The sequence below is a fragment of the Lutjanus erythropterus genome, chromosome 10 (assembly GCF_056507025.1).
Source record: "Lutjanus erythropterus isolate fLutEry1 chromosome 10, fLutEry1.hap2, whole genome shotgun sequence".
Classification (NCBI taxonomy): domain Eukaryota; kingdom Metazoa; phylum Chordata; class Actinopteri; order Lutjaniformes; family Lutjanidae; genus Lutjanus; species Lutjanus erythropterus.
Genome location: NC_139326.1, coordinates 1,589,993 through 1,606,557, shown reverse-complemented (window position 1 = coordinate 1,606,557; position 16,565 = coordinate 1,589,993). Strand labels below are relative to the sequence as shown.

The following is a 16,565-nucleotide window of genomic DNA, read 5'->3' as shown; positions in this document are numbered from 1 at the left end:
CTCAGACAGTTTTCTGTTAAATATAAAGGACCCATATTGTGAAAACTATCTTGATGGGGTTCATTTTGGGGTCCCTTTAGTTTGTCACCCATCTGTACAAACAGAAACCAAATAACCAAACCAAAAAAGCACTGCTTTATTGTATTGACTGATACTTCAGGGACACGTGATATTAATGTGAAAAGCAGGTTATTCAGTGATAATAATTACCATCATGTTGGTTGTGCAGTGACTACAGTGAGGTGCTCTTGTGTTCTCTATTAAACAATAACTTAAAAAAAGAATTCATTACAAATGTACAGCCTTTATAAAGTACAGTTAGTTATATCACAAAGTCCTGTTACAGCAGTGTCTTCAGAAATGCCCTTTACCACAAATAACATCAGTGGATATCGTTTAATTCTCCTTTCTTCATTGTCTCTCTCTGAAACACACACACTCTCTCTCACACACACACATACACACCCTGTTCACCATCATTTCGTACTGCATTTACACCTGTGCACCACTGCTGTTTTTGCACATCGACAGAATAAAAGGTGAATTTACAGCTCTTCACCTTCACCAGCGCATTTCATTGCACATTATGCAGCTTGTATCTACAGTCACGTTGTTATACTGATATAGAAGAAGATGAAAGACATTCTGGGGGATTACAGTAGTTTAATAATTCAGTCCTACCCTATGCAGCTGCAGACATCTTGTTATATAGTTTGTTGATATGTCCAGAGTACTGTTGAGAGGATGGAGCAGACGTGAAGATATGTAAAGGTAACTATAAGCCATGACTACACTAAACAGCATGTGTATGTTGGACCGGTCGAGCAGGCACTGATGCAGGTATTTGGCTGAGAGTTTGTTGTTTGCACCACATAAAGACAGAATGAAGACGTGTATAATACAAGACCTCATCAGGTTGTGAATAAGAAACATTTGGCATGCGATATAGTTGTCCTTTTCTAACGTGTAATAAGAAAAACAAAAGTCTTTATGGAATACCGTCAACAAAATGATCTTTTTTTTTCATATTGCAGTGTTGCAGAAAAAGCAGGCTACACAGTGGGTCAGGCTTCGTCCTGCTCTTGCAGTGTAGTGTGTATATAATGGGTGGAAAGTATCAGTATATACAGTACATGCACCGCAGTAGCTCAAGTACCTACCTGCCTAAACACATCCTACCTAAGCTAATCTCATTAGATGTAGAAGCAGGTACTGTCCTACGTCATTTTTGAGTAAATTCTCTGGTTTCAGCTTCTCAAATGTGAATATTTTCTGGTTCCTTTATTCCTCTCTGAAAGTAAACAATATTTTTGCTTGGGGGATCAAAACTGACCAACATTTTTTTCATTTTCTCACATCTTATGGACCAAACAACTAATTGATTAATCAATAATGAAATGGATCATTAGTTGCAGCCTCAGAGTGAAGTTACGATGGTCAGGCACGCTGCAAGGTTGAGCAACACTTAACACTACGCCTAAAACTTAGAGAATAGAAGATTTCAAGCTCCATGCAGAGGCATTTGTGGTGATGTCATGTCTAGTGTGGCGTATCTGTGCAGGGCTGACTGAAGCTGAGGCAGCAGGTTCAAAGCATTATCAGAGTTTCTGCAAGTTAAATTTACTGTGAATGTAACTTAAGAGCTATTTCACATCTATACTGGCAAGGAAGTATAAGCATAGTGTTTATTGGTTCAGTGTTGGTTTCATTTTATAGTTGTTTCAGTAAGATCAGTACCATTTTTTTCCAAAAAAATACACATGTGAAAAGTCACTGAAATACTGACACACAGGGTGCAGGATGAACAGTCAGTCTTTTTTTCTGGATTAAGACAGCTCTTCTATAAGGCTGCATCAGGGGGTTAGCTGCTGCTTCAGGTGTGGCGACGTAACGTGCCGGGCATCACCTTCACTCAACCCTGCGCTGATCTGCACACAACAAAGCCACAAGTGCCTCTCTTGTAAATACTTATGTTCTATTTTCTGAGTTCACCTGACCTTCATAGCATCATTCAACACCACACCTGCTTCTACACATTCATTTTGTTAGGTCAGGTGCATGAGGCCTATTTAAGTCTGTGTAACCTGTAGGTGTGATGTCAGGGGTTGGTCAGATTGCAGAGATTTTGTCAGGCACTGGTGATGCGTTTGAGGGTCCTGCAGTGCATGTATACTGATATTTTCCGGCTCCCACCATGTGTATACAGTAGATGTGTGTGCGCGTGTTAACGCTGCAGTGTTAAACTGTCCTGTCGGCTCCCGAGCGTTTTCTCACGACCTTCTCCTCGTTGACCTGGTCCACTGCCAGCGTCTCCAGCTCTGCCTGTGCCGGGGCGAGGGGAGGGGTGCCATGCGGGATGCGGTGCGCCACACCCACATGAGCCCTGTACTGACGGTCCCGGGCGGGGCTGTGGCGAGGGCTGGCCATGGCACCCAGGGGAGGGACGGGGGAGCGCTCAGAGGGGATAGGAGGGATGACGGCAGGTCGTTCTCGCACCACCTGCGGCTCAGGTGACTCTCTCCCGGCCTGCAGGAACGGCGTGGGGTCGGGCATGGCATCCACCGGGTCCCGCAGGACCAGCCGTTTGCCATCCGGGCCGAGCCGGTACACCTCCGTGAGCTCTGGGTGAAGAGGCTGCGAGAGACTCTTCTTCATGCGGCGCCGTGGGGTCTCAGGCTGCCTGTCCTTGGACGGAGGTGGCGTGGGCTTGTAGGAGGTGACGGGACTGACGTTGGGGCTGGCCTCTGACGAGCTGCCCGTTAGCAGCTTCTTCTTGGTGGCGTGCAGCTGTGAGGTGAGGTAAGCGATGGTGCTCGCTCTCTGCTCCAGCTCGCCAGACAGAACGGCCAGCTTGTGGCTCTTCATCTTCAGCTCCTCCAGGTACTTCTTCTCCCGCTCCTTGATGGTGTTCTCCAGGACGGAGATCATGGCGTTCTTCTGCTCGAGGTCCCTGAGCAGCTCTGTGTTCTCCTCCTCCTTCTTCTTCAGCTGAGCCTCCAGCTCCTCACACCTCCTCTGAAGCTCCCTGCACCGGACCTCGCTGCTGTCTGCACACATACAATGAGGAACAGTTAACACAGCAGCTCTGACACGTCTGCACAGATGCATCCAGCAGAAAACATCAAGAGCCTGTTTAGGTGATCTATGGCACATGGTCCAATGCGCACCGATCATGGCCAGTTTGGGCGTGTCCAACTCCACTTTCACTATTTAAATGGTGCTCAACTGGGTGCTAAGTAGGGTGCAAAGCTCAAAGGGGTTGTATTTAGTCTCTTAATTAATCAAGGGTGTGTTATGGGCATAACATGAATCAAACCAATCAGAATGTTTCCCTTTAAGAGCCCATTAATGGTGAATTCAACGAGTTAGAGAAGCAAACAGGGATGCTGAAAGACTGACACCCTTGTTGAGGTGCAGATTGCAATTATTTTGACTGAAATTGCAATATTTTCACTGGGAAAAAAACAACAAAGTGATGATGATGTTACGTTTGTTGGGGTCTGTACCAAACAAAGATGTTTTCTGACATCTGGAGAACAAGATTTGTAGACCAGGGCATCTGTGCAGCACTACAGGACTTCACTGTAATGCTCTTTGTCCCACATTTTTCTGCAATTTCAATGTTGCACTTGCCATATTGTGATAACCATAATATTGTGATTAACTGTGCAGCCTTAATCAAGATCTGATGCTGATTAATGTCCTGTGTTCTACAGACACACAGTTGACATTCATACAATGAAATTGTTTGGAGTAAAACAGCCGTATAAATCTGGAGCCCTGTCAGAGCTTCTGTGATAATAAACAATGAAAAGTGGTAAAAATGCATTTTCTGCCATTTTGCATGAAAAAAAGATTATCAAAATATTTTGATAGTTTAATTTCTTCTTACCACTTGCCCAGACAGGCAAGTGAGTTGCCAGACTTATTTGCCTGACATTGCATCTGACATGGGCACTCCTTACTGTCGAACCCATCCGTTATTAATCATTATCTTGATTGCGGCGCTCTAGAAGCAGAGTGTAATCATGTTGTGAGCCCACCTGTGTAGGAACATCTCAGTCTGATAAATGCCTCCTTTTAATGGCAGGAAAAAACTGCACCACTGACTCAAGACAATGGTTCAATCACTTTCTGCTGCCTAAAGATAGCAAAGCATCAACAATGCACCTCATTATAAGACCAACACACCCATGGACACAAGTACACTACTTACACAACATGAGCATGAAAATGACAACTGCATCGCTGAGAAACCAGCAATAAGAGCTGCACTGCCCTGTTTGCAGCTTTGTGCAGGGGGCTTAGGGATGGGGCCCAAGTACACATAAATAAGTACACACAAGAAATACACGCCCAGGGACACACACATCCCCAGACTGGAGCAATCATTAGTGCATTAAGTGCTGCAGACACCGAGTGTGGACAGTCTGTCAGCTGACAGAGACACTATGATCCTATAGAGACTCATCTGCAGTGGGCTGAGAGCTCCAATTTCACATTACAGCTCTGGTAGACAGTGAGGGCACTGCTCCACTCTGACCTTCACCACTGCTGCCTCCACCCTGCCCTGCCACACCCACCTACAGCCTGTACAGCCATGTTGGAAAAGTGCACATTTTGGATGTCTAGTTATTATTTACATTCACTAAACACATGACTTCTCAAATCCAGGGATGGTTAGAAAGATGACTGATTTTTTTTTTTTTTTTTGACGGGGGGGTGGAGTTCACCCCAGCTGGAGCAGCGGAGTCCTGCTGCACTAAGCAGGTTGCAGGCTGTGCATTAGCAGCGCTGTGACAGATAATCTCATTTCCTGCACTCCAATCTGTGAGATGTCCGACACTAACATGATAGTCCCTCTAAGTGGAGGCTTTAACAACATTTTTTTTGGAGGTGGGCAGCCATGTTAAAAAGCCTATGACATACTGTCACCATGGTGACACACATACATCAGTGAGGTCATCAGTAACGTGTAAATAAACTAAACTGTACGCAGCTAGCCAGGTCCTCCCTGACTGTGCTCTGCGGCATGAAGACAGTGTAGCTGCTGGGCCTGAATCACAGCACTGTTGGGACTCCATGTCTTGGCCATGGTAACGTGGGAGGAGGGGCAGTTAGCCATGAGCAGTGAGGGATCTAATGAACTGCAAGGAGTCCCACAATGCAATGCTTCCTGGGTGGGACTTTGTTACCAGGAAACAGACACGGTCCTCTGCTCTCAGGCCTTCTGTTTTAGCAGAAAACAGATTTATGTCCTTCACTGTTGTAGAGTTTTGTCTCTGGGTTCCCCAGCAAAGCTGTTAGGCCCAGTGAAAAGTATCTTTTGATTGTGGCCCGACTGATAGCAACATCAACGCAGAGCCCTGTAGTTTCTGTGATAACATAGAATATAGATAAATATTCATAGATATACAGGTGCCGGTGCTTATTGCATCTCTCAGTCAGTCAGAGAGGACCAGCCAACCTCGTCTTCGAGGATCCAGCTGTGGAGTTTTATTGCTGTTGCTAGTAATGAACTTAGTGCTGAGTGGCAAACAGAATCAAAGGGCCTAAATATGGAGGCAGCAGCGTGTCTTTAATTTACATCCTACAAGTCTGCAAGTCTAAAACTCATAGGAAAGTTGATTCAACGATCTTCTTTCTGCAATTCCCGAAAGGAAACTGTTTTGATTTCTGTATAATAATTCTATTTTTTTCCATAGTTTGCCAACTAGGAGAATGCACATGACCATTGGTTCAAATTAAGGCTGAATGATTTTAAGAGATTATTTTGACTGATAATGCAATTGTGATATGATCTGCGACATTAGAGGGAATAACTTTTACATCATTATTCTTATTTTCATTAAAAAACATTTTAAATGGTTATGGCGTGAAATTTGCGGAGATTTGTACCAAACAAAGATGTTTTCTTAAGTCTGTAATATGATATGTAGGCCAGACATTTTTGCACAATATTTAATTTAAAATGGCATTTTGAGAGAAATTTCACCTTAAATAAATATTGTACCTCCTGCAGTTTGAAAATTGCAGTGGGCCATATTGCTATTTCGATAAAATTTTAATTAACTGTTGATGCGTCGGGGTGCTTATGCGAACATGTAGTTAAAAGTTTCTCTCTGGCTTACTGAGCTGAATCAACACAGTACAAAATACTGTAGTCTGTATACAAACGAGTTTGACAACCACACAGGGACAAAATAATTTCATTGATATAAAACATGTAAACAGGACAGACCCCTGCAACACCCCGCTGTTACCAGCAGGAATCCAGACTGGGCTCCACCCATTCTCACACACTGACGTGTAATTCTAAAATACACGGGGACAAATTCTGCTGCTGCTGTGCATGTTCACACTTTGAATTATTTGTTTAATAATTAAACTGAACTCTGAGATATAAGTACCTGTGATGACATAAAATATATAAAAGCATCAAATTTATGAAGCAGTAAATAGACGTGAGAAAACTTGTAAAATTTAACTGTTAACAGTTAAAGGCATTCCCTCAGGTGAAACACTGAATATTTTTTTGATTATAGATTTTTTAATGAGTTTAACAAATAATTTAAATTAATTTTAAATTAACAGATACTATGATTATAATTCTAAAAAATGAAATACTCTTGAAATTTTCTCTCTCTTTCTCTTTCACTCTCCACCACTCATAAAATTTTGTTACACAAGAGAAGAGCAAAAATAAGAAAACACAGGTAAAGTCCAGAAATCAATGTGTACTCACAAAATAAGAAAATAATGGATACTAGAGCTGTATTGCTTTAATCAATTATTAGATTAATCACCAAATATTTTGATAATCAATAAACTGGTCTGAGTAATTTTCTAAGAAAAGAAGTCCAAATTCTCTGATTCCAGCTTCTTAAATGTGAATATTTTCTGGTTTCTTTCCTCGTCTCTGACAGTAAACTGATGATCTTTGAGTTGTGGACAAAACGAGACATTTGAGGACGTGGTCTTGGACTTTGGGAAACACTGATCAACATTTTTAACCATTTTCTGACATTTTAAAACAAACAACTATTGACCAATTATTAAGAAAATAACTGACTGAATACTTGACTTTGAAAATAGTCTTTAGTTGCAGCCCTAATGAGTCTGAACAGAAATAAGAAAAAAAATGTTCTTAAACAGTTTCTTGCAGGAGGCCCATTGCCTGTGAGTGATAAAGCTGATGTGTGTGTGTTCTGTATTTTATGATGGAGGCTTACCTGAGGGATCAGAGCTTCTCACAGTGAGCTCATATGTCAGATCTGTGGAAAAAAACAGGAGAAGGTTACTTACACGTCTGAGTCACATGAGGTTGCAGCTATAAAACAACATGCTCCTCCTCACACAGGCTCACCAGCAGTAGTGCATGTGTGGGGAAAACATGTCAGAGCTCTCCATATGGTGGAGCATTCGTTTAACGAGATTAGTGAGAGTTTCACGTCAGTTTCAACGATGGGTTAGCCAAGGATACGGCGGGGAATCGGGGCTGAAGCAGACAGTGTCCTGCTCTCCAGGGTGACCACCTTTATAGCCTCCCTTTGTGGAGGAGTAAATCTGTTACTGGTATGCTGCTCAATACAGGTTCTGCTGTGTTGCAGTGCAGGCTGTACTCACTAATGCTTAAGTGCGTTTCCCATAAGTCATTAGACTCTTTCTAAAAGGTTTAATAGTGGCACCACAGCATCTTGTTGGTCCCAAATATCCATTTAGGTTGTGCATCTGTCCAAGTTACAAAGTCAAAGATGCTGAGATCTTTATTGAAATCTGTACCGTTTACTTTGCTGTTTCAAATGTTCAAGTAGGAAGTGAAACAATGCACTGCTGTGGACAGGGTCAGCAGCAACATGTATTTTAGACACCTGAAAGTTTAATATCATGTCCTGGCTGAATGTGAGCATCCATCTTGTGAACTGCATCACATGACATTCAGCGCTCTCCTTCCCCACTGAATTAATTAAATATGTACTTCAGTCATGTAATCAAACCACGAACCCAAGCTGGGAAATTGGCACCAGCCACCCGCACTGTGATAGTAAAATATGAAAGTGGGTGGTAGATCTCAGTCACAAAAAATGATGATAATGAGTAATTTCCACCTTGCGACACCAATCAGCTGTGCACTGGAGATCAGACAAGTAAAGTGTGGGTGAGTACTTCCTCCTACATTTGTACTTTTTAAATAGAAGACATGTTTTATATTGTGCAATTTAGACATTCACTTGCTGGAATACAGTATCGCCAACAGCAGGTTGTTATTAGCGATGGTCATTTACCTTGATGAGCATCTCCCTGGTGATTTCCCTTCAGCCAGCTGCCACCGTATTTAACTTTTTGTAGTTAAATGAAGCTGTATTGTTTGACATCTTCTCATTTTAACTTAACAATAATAACATAATAATAAACCTAATTTATATAACACTTTTTAAAAAACAACAACAGCAACAGCAACATGCTTCACAAGCATAAATATATATATAAATATATAAACGTGATCAAGAAATAAACAAAGAGACAATATGTTAATTATAACAGAATCAGACAAAGAGACTCTTTTAGTTAAAAGCCATCCCATGAAAGTATTTTTTTAAAGGAGGAAACTTAAGTAGCTTGCGTGTTCTCACCTGTGCATTGCTGTTGTAATCTGCGGATCTCTGCGTGCAGCCCCTTCAACGTGTTGGCGTGGTCCTGCTGCAGGAAGAGTAGGTTCTTCTGTGCGCTGTGCAGCTGATTTTCCAGTGTTACGTTTGCTGATGCCATGACTGATTCGGTTCACACACCAGCCTCACAACCTCCAGACACCAGAACAAGGGGAAACACAGAAACACAGAGAGAGAACAAACAAAAGTCAGTCCACCTGGCAAACATGATAATTCTCACTCCTTCACCTATAAACATCTGGGTTTTGGGATGTAATCCAACTTTGCTCTGTTTGCCAACTGGCTGAGACAATCTGCTTTAGATGACACATCGAACTAATCACTATTGGATAATAATATCGAATCCTTTCACGATGGCGGCCATTTGGCACTTCAACTAACCAGACAAGTGTAAAAATTCTTAACCTGTTTGTTGATAAAAAGATCAGCCGGCATGCTTTATTATTATGCAGATAGTGTGTGCAGACTATCATCATTAATAAGGCTGGGTCAGTGCTACAGTGAGACTGTTGCAGAGAAAGACTAAGAGAACATAAATAGAAACAATCGGTTTTAGCAAAATGAAGCTATTGATCGAAAACCTGAGAGTGAGCAGCAGGCCTTAAAAACTCAGACCCTGATCTAATCGACACTGTATAATATGATTTACAGTGGAAACTCAGCACAGGCGATAGGTGAGAAAATAAAGTTAAATTCTTATACTGGTATTTCAGTGCCAACTTAGAAAAGTCTAATAACATAATGTATCAGGTGAATACCAGGGTTGAGGATGGCTGACAGTCGTCTCTCACTGATCCCTCAACCATCATAACATCATGATATAAAAGTCATCTGTATTTGACGTAGTGTTGCCACCGAATTGTTGCTTTTGATTTTGACATGTGGGAGAGAACGTAAAAAGAAGCTTGTTGCTGCTGTTCATTGCACTACGTCTGCATGTCATGTTTATTATTTTATTATTTAACACAACTAAATTACAGATGTGTGGGGTGTGGTGCAGAGACAGAGACTCTTTTAGATCCAGCGACAACATCATCATCCATGATGTTTCACTGTGGACGTCATCATATGTCGATGTGCAATGCAGTAGACATCAGCCAGCCAGAATGCATACAGTATCCTGAAGCACTGAATCTCCTCACTTGGTACATAAATAAATACAACAGATGGTGGGAATGACGTTTTGTTCTGCTACAAAATATTCTCTTTCAGATGTTTTTAAAATTCTCCCTTTTTGAGTGTTGAAATTTAGAAGTTTGGACTAATTTTTTTATAACTGAAATGACGTTTTTGTTATTACAGAGAGAGTAAAGTACTGAAAAAAGGTACTGTTGGGTCCCTGTACCAAATTCCAGATACCACTACAGTATAGTAATATCTTAGTATCATATAGTTGTATAAGAGTATAGTATAGATAGTATCCACTTCTATTATTTTGAAATAATAAGGCATTATTTTGAAAAATAGTTTCTCATTATAAACAGGATCTTTTTTTCCATAATTTTGGAGAAAATGAGTTTCCATATCTTCTACATCCATAACTGTCAACAACAACAAAAAATCAAAGCTGAACACATTGATGGACGTCACAGTGACATTGGGCGTGGCATGAAGACTGTCAAGTTCAAGCAGGCTTCTTCTTTCCCTGCCTCGCCCCACCTTCATTCTCCTCCCCCCCTACACGGGACATTGTCTTGTCTCCATACAGTCAGTCCCCACATCTCCACCCTCAACCAGACAGACGACTGTACCGGGCTGAGAGTTGAGAGCACATTGATCCCTGCAACACACCTCCTCCTGAGTGCAGAGAAAGCCTCTCCCTGCCTGCATACATAAGAGTGCTTCAATAAAACATCCCAGAGCTTCTCACTCTTACATCATCAGCTCACTAACATGAATAATGTATCCCATGACACCTCGCTACTGGACACACGCCCCAGCTTCTTCAGTTATCTGTCTGTGTGATTTTGTCATGACTTACAGGGGGAAAGGGAAACATGTGAGAACCAAAACACAGTGTTGTAATCACAAACAGAGCCAGTGGTGTGTCATGCAGGCCGAGGAGATAATCTATTATTGATGAGTAATGTGGAGTCCTTCCGGTAAACCCTGCGCTGCAAGCATATCTCTCATCCCAGCTCCTTCCTAGAATAGCTTAGATAGTTTTCCATTTGCAAAGACATGACCTCAGCCAGCTGAAACATGGCTCATGCCACAGTGTGCAGGTGACGGTGGCACAGAGGAGGACAGGAGAAGTTCAGATGATTCAACAGAGACGATAAAGGTTAGATCTCTTTGTTGTAAATGCAAATAAGTCAACAACTACGTCTGTTTCAAAGATCACAACTTAAAGTCAAACCAGTGTCTTTCTTTTCCTAATACGCAAACATCACAACAACATTTCACCATACAGAGAACATAAATAATCAATGAACTGCAGCAGCATGAAACATTAGCTAGTAGCTACCATTAGCCACAACAAGAGCTTATCAGCTACTGGCCCCCCAGTCATGATGCTGTTTCTCTGCACACATATGCCACACTTCATGTCTTTTCTCATTTTGTTGCAAGTATTTTAGGTCAAAATGCAATCTAGACACTCTGTCATAGTCTTTGTTTTTGTATTTTTGTTTGTATCTATAGTCAGTGGTTCTCAAATAGGGGTTAATATAATTTATCATTATATTTAAAAAAGATTTACAGGGATTGACATTGGCCTGCGGCTATAAAAATTTACCCTGCGGCCACTTCGGTTGCAAATTTTGTGTATTTTCTTAAACTGGTTGAAAAAGTTTAAAGTTGTGAGCCTTCAGCAACACAGCATTACCGTTCCACAGAGTCTGCAGCCTGCAGGACCAGTGCTTAAAATGTTAGTGTCTATACTTGATTTCTTGTTTATTCACAAACAGCTTGGAGGGTACTGCTACTGCTGCCGGTATTAAAATCAAACGACAACAAGCCCCGGTCTAGGCCTGTTATTTTTCTTTTTATGTTTTTCTAGTAGGCATATTTTGTATTGTCTATTATTCATGTCTCATTTTTATTGTATATTAATAATCAGAATCAGCATTTTTATTTTATGTGTGCACTAAAAGTGAAACACACTCTCCTTTCTCCAGTGTTGTTCTTTCACTTAAGTACTAAGTAGAAGTGTAAAACAAACAAACAAACAAAAAACAAAACATAACACATGTTAGAATATTTGGATGGGGGGGGGGGGGGGGGGCTTTGGATGAGAAAAATAGAAATCTTCTGGTTTAGGAAACGTAGGCCTACCAGTCATCAGTAAATAAACCACTAAAGGTTAACCAGTATAACCATTAGAAACACTGGCTCCAGTTTTAACAGGAGCCGGTGGGGACTCATACTTTCCATGGCACTTTCAATTTCAGCACCTGCATTGCGGACAGCACCCCAGAGCCACGGTTCACATTAAACCGCTGCTGGTCCTGACTGAAGCTGCCAGAGGATCGTTGCTGCACACAAACAGACTCCAGACAGCAGAAACCATCCAGGACACGACCTTCTTTATCATCATCAAACACAACAAACACCGCGGCTGACGAGACAACGGTGCCTCACAAACACCTCGTTTGTTTTATGACCCTGCTGTTACTGTTGTTGGAAGCCATCACTGCATTTCCAACAGTACGATCATCACAAAGGCTGTCCTTGCAGCTAATGTTATGTACTGTCCAGGGAGGAGCTGTCCAGTTTCAGGAACCGCAAACAAGCTAGTTCCGATACGTCACAAACCAAACTCCCTTTACAATCCGTCACACAAATAAAATCATGCCATAGACAAAAGAAAATGTACAAATGCTAAAATATAAACAATATGTTTTGACATTATGGGGGTGTTCTGGTAAATTCGGCACCTATGAATCCTACGATCAGGGCTTAATTCCAAAACAAGCTCAGAATTTAGCTGAATTGAGCACAACTCCCTTTACAATCCGTCACTTAAACAAAAGCATAAAATGGACAAAGGGAAACGTACCAATGGCAAAATATTAACAAAGTGTTTAGGCATTGTGGAGATGCTCTGGTGAAGTCGGCATATGTACATCCAACAAACCAGACTCAATTTTTAACAGAAGTAGTAGTAGGTTTAGCAAGATTGACACGGTGCGGAACTCCCTCTAAAGCTGACCGCACAAATAAAAGGCTGCTACGCACAAACGGAAATGTACAAATGGTAAACTATAACAATAAGTTTTGACATTCAAGATGTGTTGTGGTAAATTCGGCATGCATGAATGAACCAAATACGGGATTTTTACATTTCACTACCGTGCTGTTTAACGATTTACGATTTGTTAATGTGTATGGGTTGAAAATGTCACTGAAGTCAGCCTGTTTGGATAAGGCCGAATTTAAAAATACAAGTTAAAATACGCACACATAGGCTGATAAGCAGAGTGATATCAAAATAGCGGTATTTAAAAATATTTTGAATGAAAGAACGTCTCCATACAGTGGAAGTACGTATGAGGCTTTAATGATGCTAGCCTAGCTGAACAGCTAACCAGGCTACAGCAGCACATTATCTGGCGCAGAGCTTACCTGATGGCTAAAAATACGCGGCCGCTGAATATCTTGTAAACGGTTATAAAGGGTAGTAGGACAGACGAGCCTCAGCGGCTAAGTGCTCTCTGTGGTGCGGGGCATGTCGGTGATGCTGTCAGTCTGTCAGTGGCTCTCTGCCTCGGTCGGTCGGGTGAGAGGGGAGGGCGGCTGTGTCAGTTCCCTATCATCTCCCTGAGCTACTAGACAAAATAAAGCGATGCATCATGGGAAACCAGGGGAGACTACAGTAGCATGAAAACATCCGATCATTTCTAATAGTCTAATTCAACATTATCAATAAAGAATTCTAGTTTAGATTAAAAATTACAACATAAGACGTGATTTTACTTACCTCGTATGTTATGAAATGTTGGTTGTCAGGGACGTGCTACAGTTTTTAGAACCCAGCGTCATCACCATAGCAACCGAATCTTTCAGCTGATCTGCAATGATGCTTTCACGCCATCTAGTGGCCGTGACGGAGCAAAGCATGACTGCAATCAGTGAGATATCTGACCATTTTTTTTAACGCTCACTTCACCGTGTTTAGGTGTCAGGTTTAATGTCCATCAGGTGCCAAACTGCCAGCATGAAGTAAATTAATGAGACCAGATGGAAGCTGTTGGACAGAATTCAGCTGGTGGAGAGCAGAGGGGAGTGTTGAGCTGCAGTGGCAGATTAGGGATACTGCAACTACAGCACACTGTGATAACTCATTCACATGTTACTTTTTTCATTTATCGTCAATGCTTTAATTTTACATGTACTTATGCATATTATAAATTAATCTATTGTCAAAAATGTTCAAAAACTCAAGAGAACGGCATGGACACCAAAACTAGTATTCAACAAAAATGGATTTCTGAATTAGCATTAGTGATTTAACAAAGAGAAGTCACCACTTCATCACAGTGCAAACACAGAGAGACGGACAACCATTCACATCCACACCTATGGACAATTTAAAGTTACCAGTTAACCTTTTAACCTGCATATCTTTGGACTGTAGGAGGAAGCCAGAGGAGAACATGCAAACTCCCCAGAGAAAGGCCCAGAAAGGCCACAACAACCCTTTTGCTGCACCACTGAGCTGCCCCGTCTTTTTTTGATGTTGTGTATTACTGTTTTTACTGCTGCACAACAAACTGCCCTTCTGGGAAAACTTGACTTGATCTCACTTTGCCCATGACATGTGCAAAATCAAACGAGCCCCTCTGGTGCATGTAGGTTGGTTTCTTTTGTGGGGAAAAAGAAAATTACTTACAAAGTGGCCAAACACAACAGTAGCATCAATTATCTGCAGCACAGCTCCATCATGTGGCCTGTTGGTGTCAGTAAAACCACAGGAAAATCATCTCTCAGTGAGGAAACACAACGTAGTGCTTCAGAGCTGTTGGTTAATGTTCAGTCGAAGGACATGAACTCAATGATTTTTCCTTAAATCTGCTTAAAAAAAAACCAAACTAATTGGAAATAAAGGTTAAATTTGTATTTATGATGTGAAGTTCAGTATAAAATTATACAGTTGTGTTTCCAGTGCTGGACTCAAACCAGCAATCAGTCAAAATAATCCCTTTAAGGAGTTTTACATTTGACTATTTCTTTACAAAGTCATTGTCTTGGCTTTAGATTGGCTTCATGATGTCTTGACAACTCCATCCCTCCCATGTTCACACACAGTAAAAAACAATTCAGTGGAAAATGTTTCATAGTAATTAATATACATTGAATTCCTTTCGATGTATCACAGACATGTAGATATCTGAACAGTGTTGTTAGATCCTGCATCATTCATGGACACATTCCTGTGAGATAACATCATGACTGTGACATCACATTAAATGATGAGAGGCTCACAGAACCAGATATATGAAGACAGCCATGATGGCGGCACTGATCAGCCCAGAGATAGGAACTGTAACAAACCAGGCGATGAAGATGTTCCTGAACAGACGCCAGTCAACTGATTTCCTGGAGCGCAGCCATCCCACAGCCACCACAGATCCAACCTGTGATCATGTGATATGAAGGTTAATCAATAGAATTCATTTTATAATAATGAACCAATTTTGATTTTCATATTCGTCTATTTTCAATTCCAACGTTTAAAGAATTTGAATATAAATGCCTCAGTATTTGGAGAGATGACAAAATCACATTCAAATATCATATAGATAATGCCAGTCATTAAAAGTCCACAAAGAAGGCAGCCCAATGTTTAGATCTGTTTCTATGGAAACAGGACAAACTTTCCTATGTTGAATTGTTGAAGGTGTTTTTCTCTTTGGATTATGGTGATGTGATTTATAGACACGACTCTGCTTCTACTTTTAAGCCTTTGGATGTTATTTATCATTCTGCTCTTAGGTTTAGTACTTCAAAATGTATTTATGAGTGAGTGAGATTTACTCATGTATGATTTTCTTCTCAATCCGTGGACAGACAATGAACCGTGTCGAGGGCTCAGCCCGGTGAAATGCACAGTGTACCCCACCATGTCAGAACCCAGCACTGTGCACACAAGACAGGGACATGAGAGACAGACAGAGGCTCAGCTGATTCTTTATTTATTCACAACTGATGCTGCTCCTTTGAAAATAATGACAAAAAACTGTTAGTACTCATAGATTCCTACACATTTTAATCTTAAGCTTTTAAAAACTGTAATATCTTACAGGTTTCTGACATATGGCTTACTTAAATCTGCTATTAGCAACTAACAACTTGTACAGAAACTGCATCTATGATATTAACCAGCTCTAAAACATTTGATCATATTACCCGTTCTTATTTCATTACGTTGGCTCCTGGTACTTCCTACGTCTGTCTCCAAGATTCTAGTTTCAGCTTCAACTAAAATATTACCAGTGGTGGAAAGAGCACTGAAAATCTGTACTCACATACAAGTACTGTGATGTTGCTAAAGTCAGTTACTCAACTGTAAGTAAAAGTACTGGTGTTAGAAATATACAGGTACTTACATCATATCAGCACTCTTGGCTGAGTTGAGTTCCAGTTGAGTCACTCCTCCAGTGACTCTGACCAGCTCACAGCAGTTGATTTTTTGTCCTTTGCCTGCAGACGATCCACTGCTGGGAAGAATACAGCTGAGAAATGTCTTTCATAAAGCCTGTGTCTCACCTGTCCACAGGGGGACTCCCAGCCTCATAAAAATAAATCCAGTGCATCAGTAGATTGATGTTCAGTTCATGAAAAAGTGAGGAAATACATTCTTTCAAACACAGCTACACTGTAAATAGAAACAAAAGTAAGTAATAAGGATTAATTTTTAAACATGATTAAATCACAGTTTAACTTTAAATTATG

The 16,565-nt window shown here is 41.1% G+C and overlaps 1 protein-coding gene across 1 annotated transcript; it reads right to left on the bottom strand.

Annotated features, from left to right (window-relative positions):
- Nucleotides 1–1,934: 1,934 nt before the first annotated feature.
- On the bottom strand, nucleotides 1,935–14,119 carry ccdc92 (coiled-coil domain containing 92). Its single transcript, XM_084727814.1, has 4 exons — nucleotides 13,236–14,119; nucleotides 8,634–8,801; nucleotides 7,233–7,274; nucleotides 1,935–3,047 (listed from the first exon to the last, which is right to left on the bottom strand). The coding sequence occupies exons 2-4, from the start codon at nucleotides 8,767–8,769 to the stop codon at nucleotides 2,239–2,241; spliced, it is 987 nt and encodes a 328-aa protein (XP_084583940.1). The 5' UTR covers nucleotides 8,770–8,801; nucleotides 13,236–14,119; the 3' UTR covers nucleotides 1,935–2,238.
- Between the last annotated feature and the right edge of the window lie 2,446 nt (nucleotides 14,120–16,565).

Bases quoted from the DNA above. Each gene is read 5' to 3' on its own strand.
- ccdc92 (XM_084727814.1), bottom strand. From the start codon at position 8,769: ATGGCATCAGCAAACGTAACACTGGAAAATCAGCTGCACAGCGCACAG. The intron at 7,275-8,633 runs GTGAGAACACGC...TTTTTTCCACAG, and splicing joins ATTACAACAGCAATGCACAG to ATCTGACATATGAGCTCACT. The intron at 3,048-7,232 runs GTAAGCCTCCAT...GTATGTGTGCAG, and splicing joins GAGAAGCTCTGATCCCTCAG to ACAGCAGCGAGGTCCGGTGC.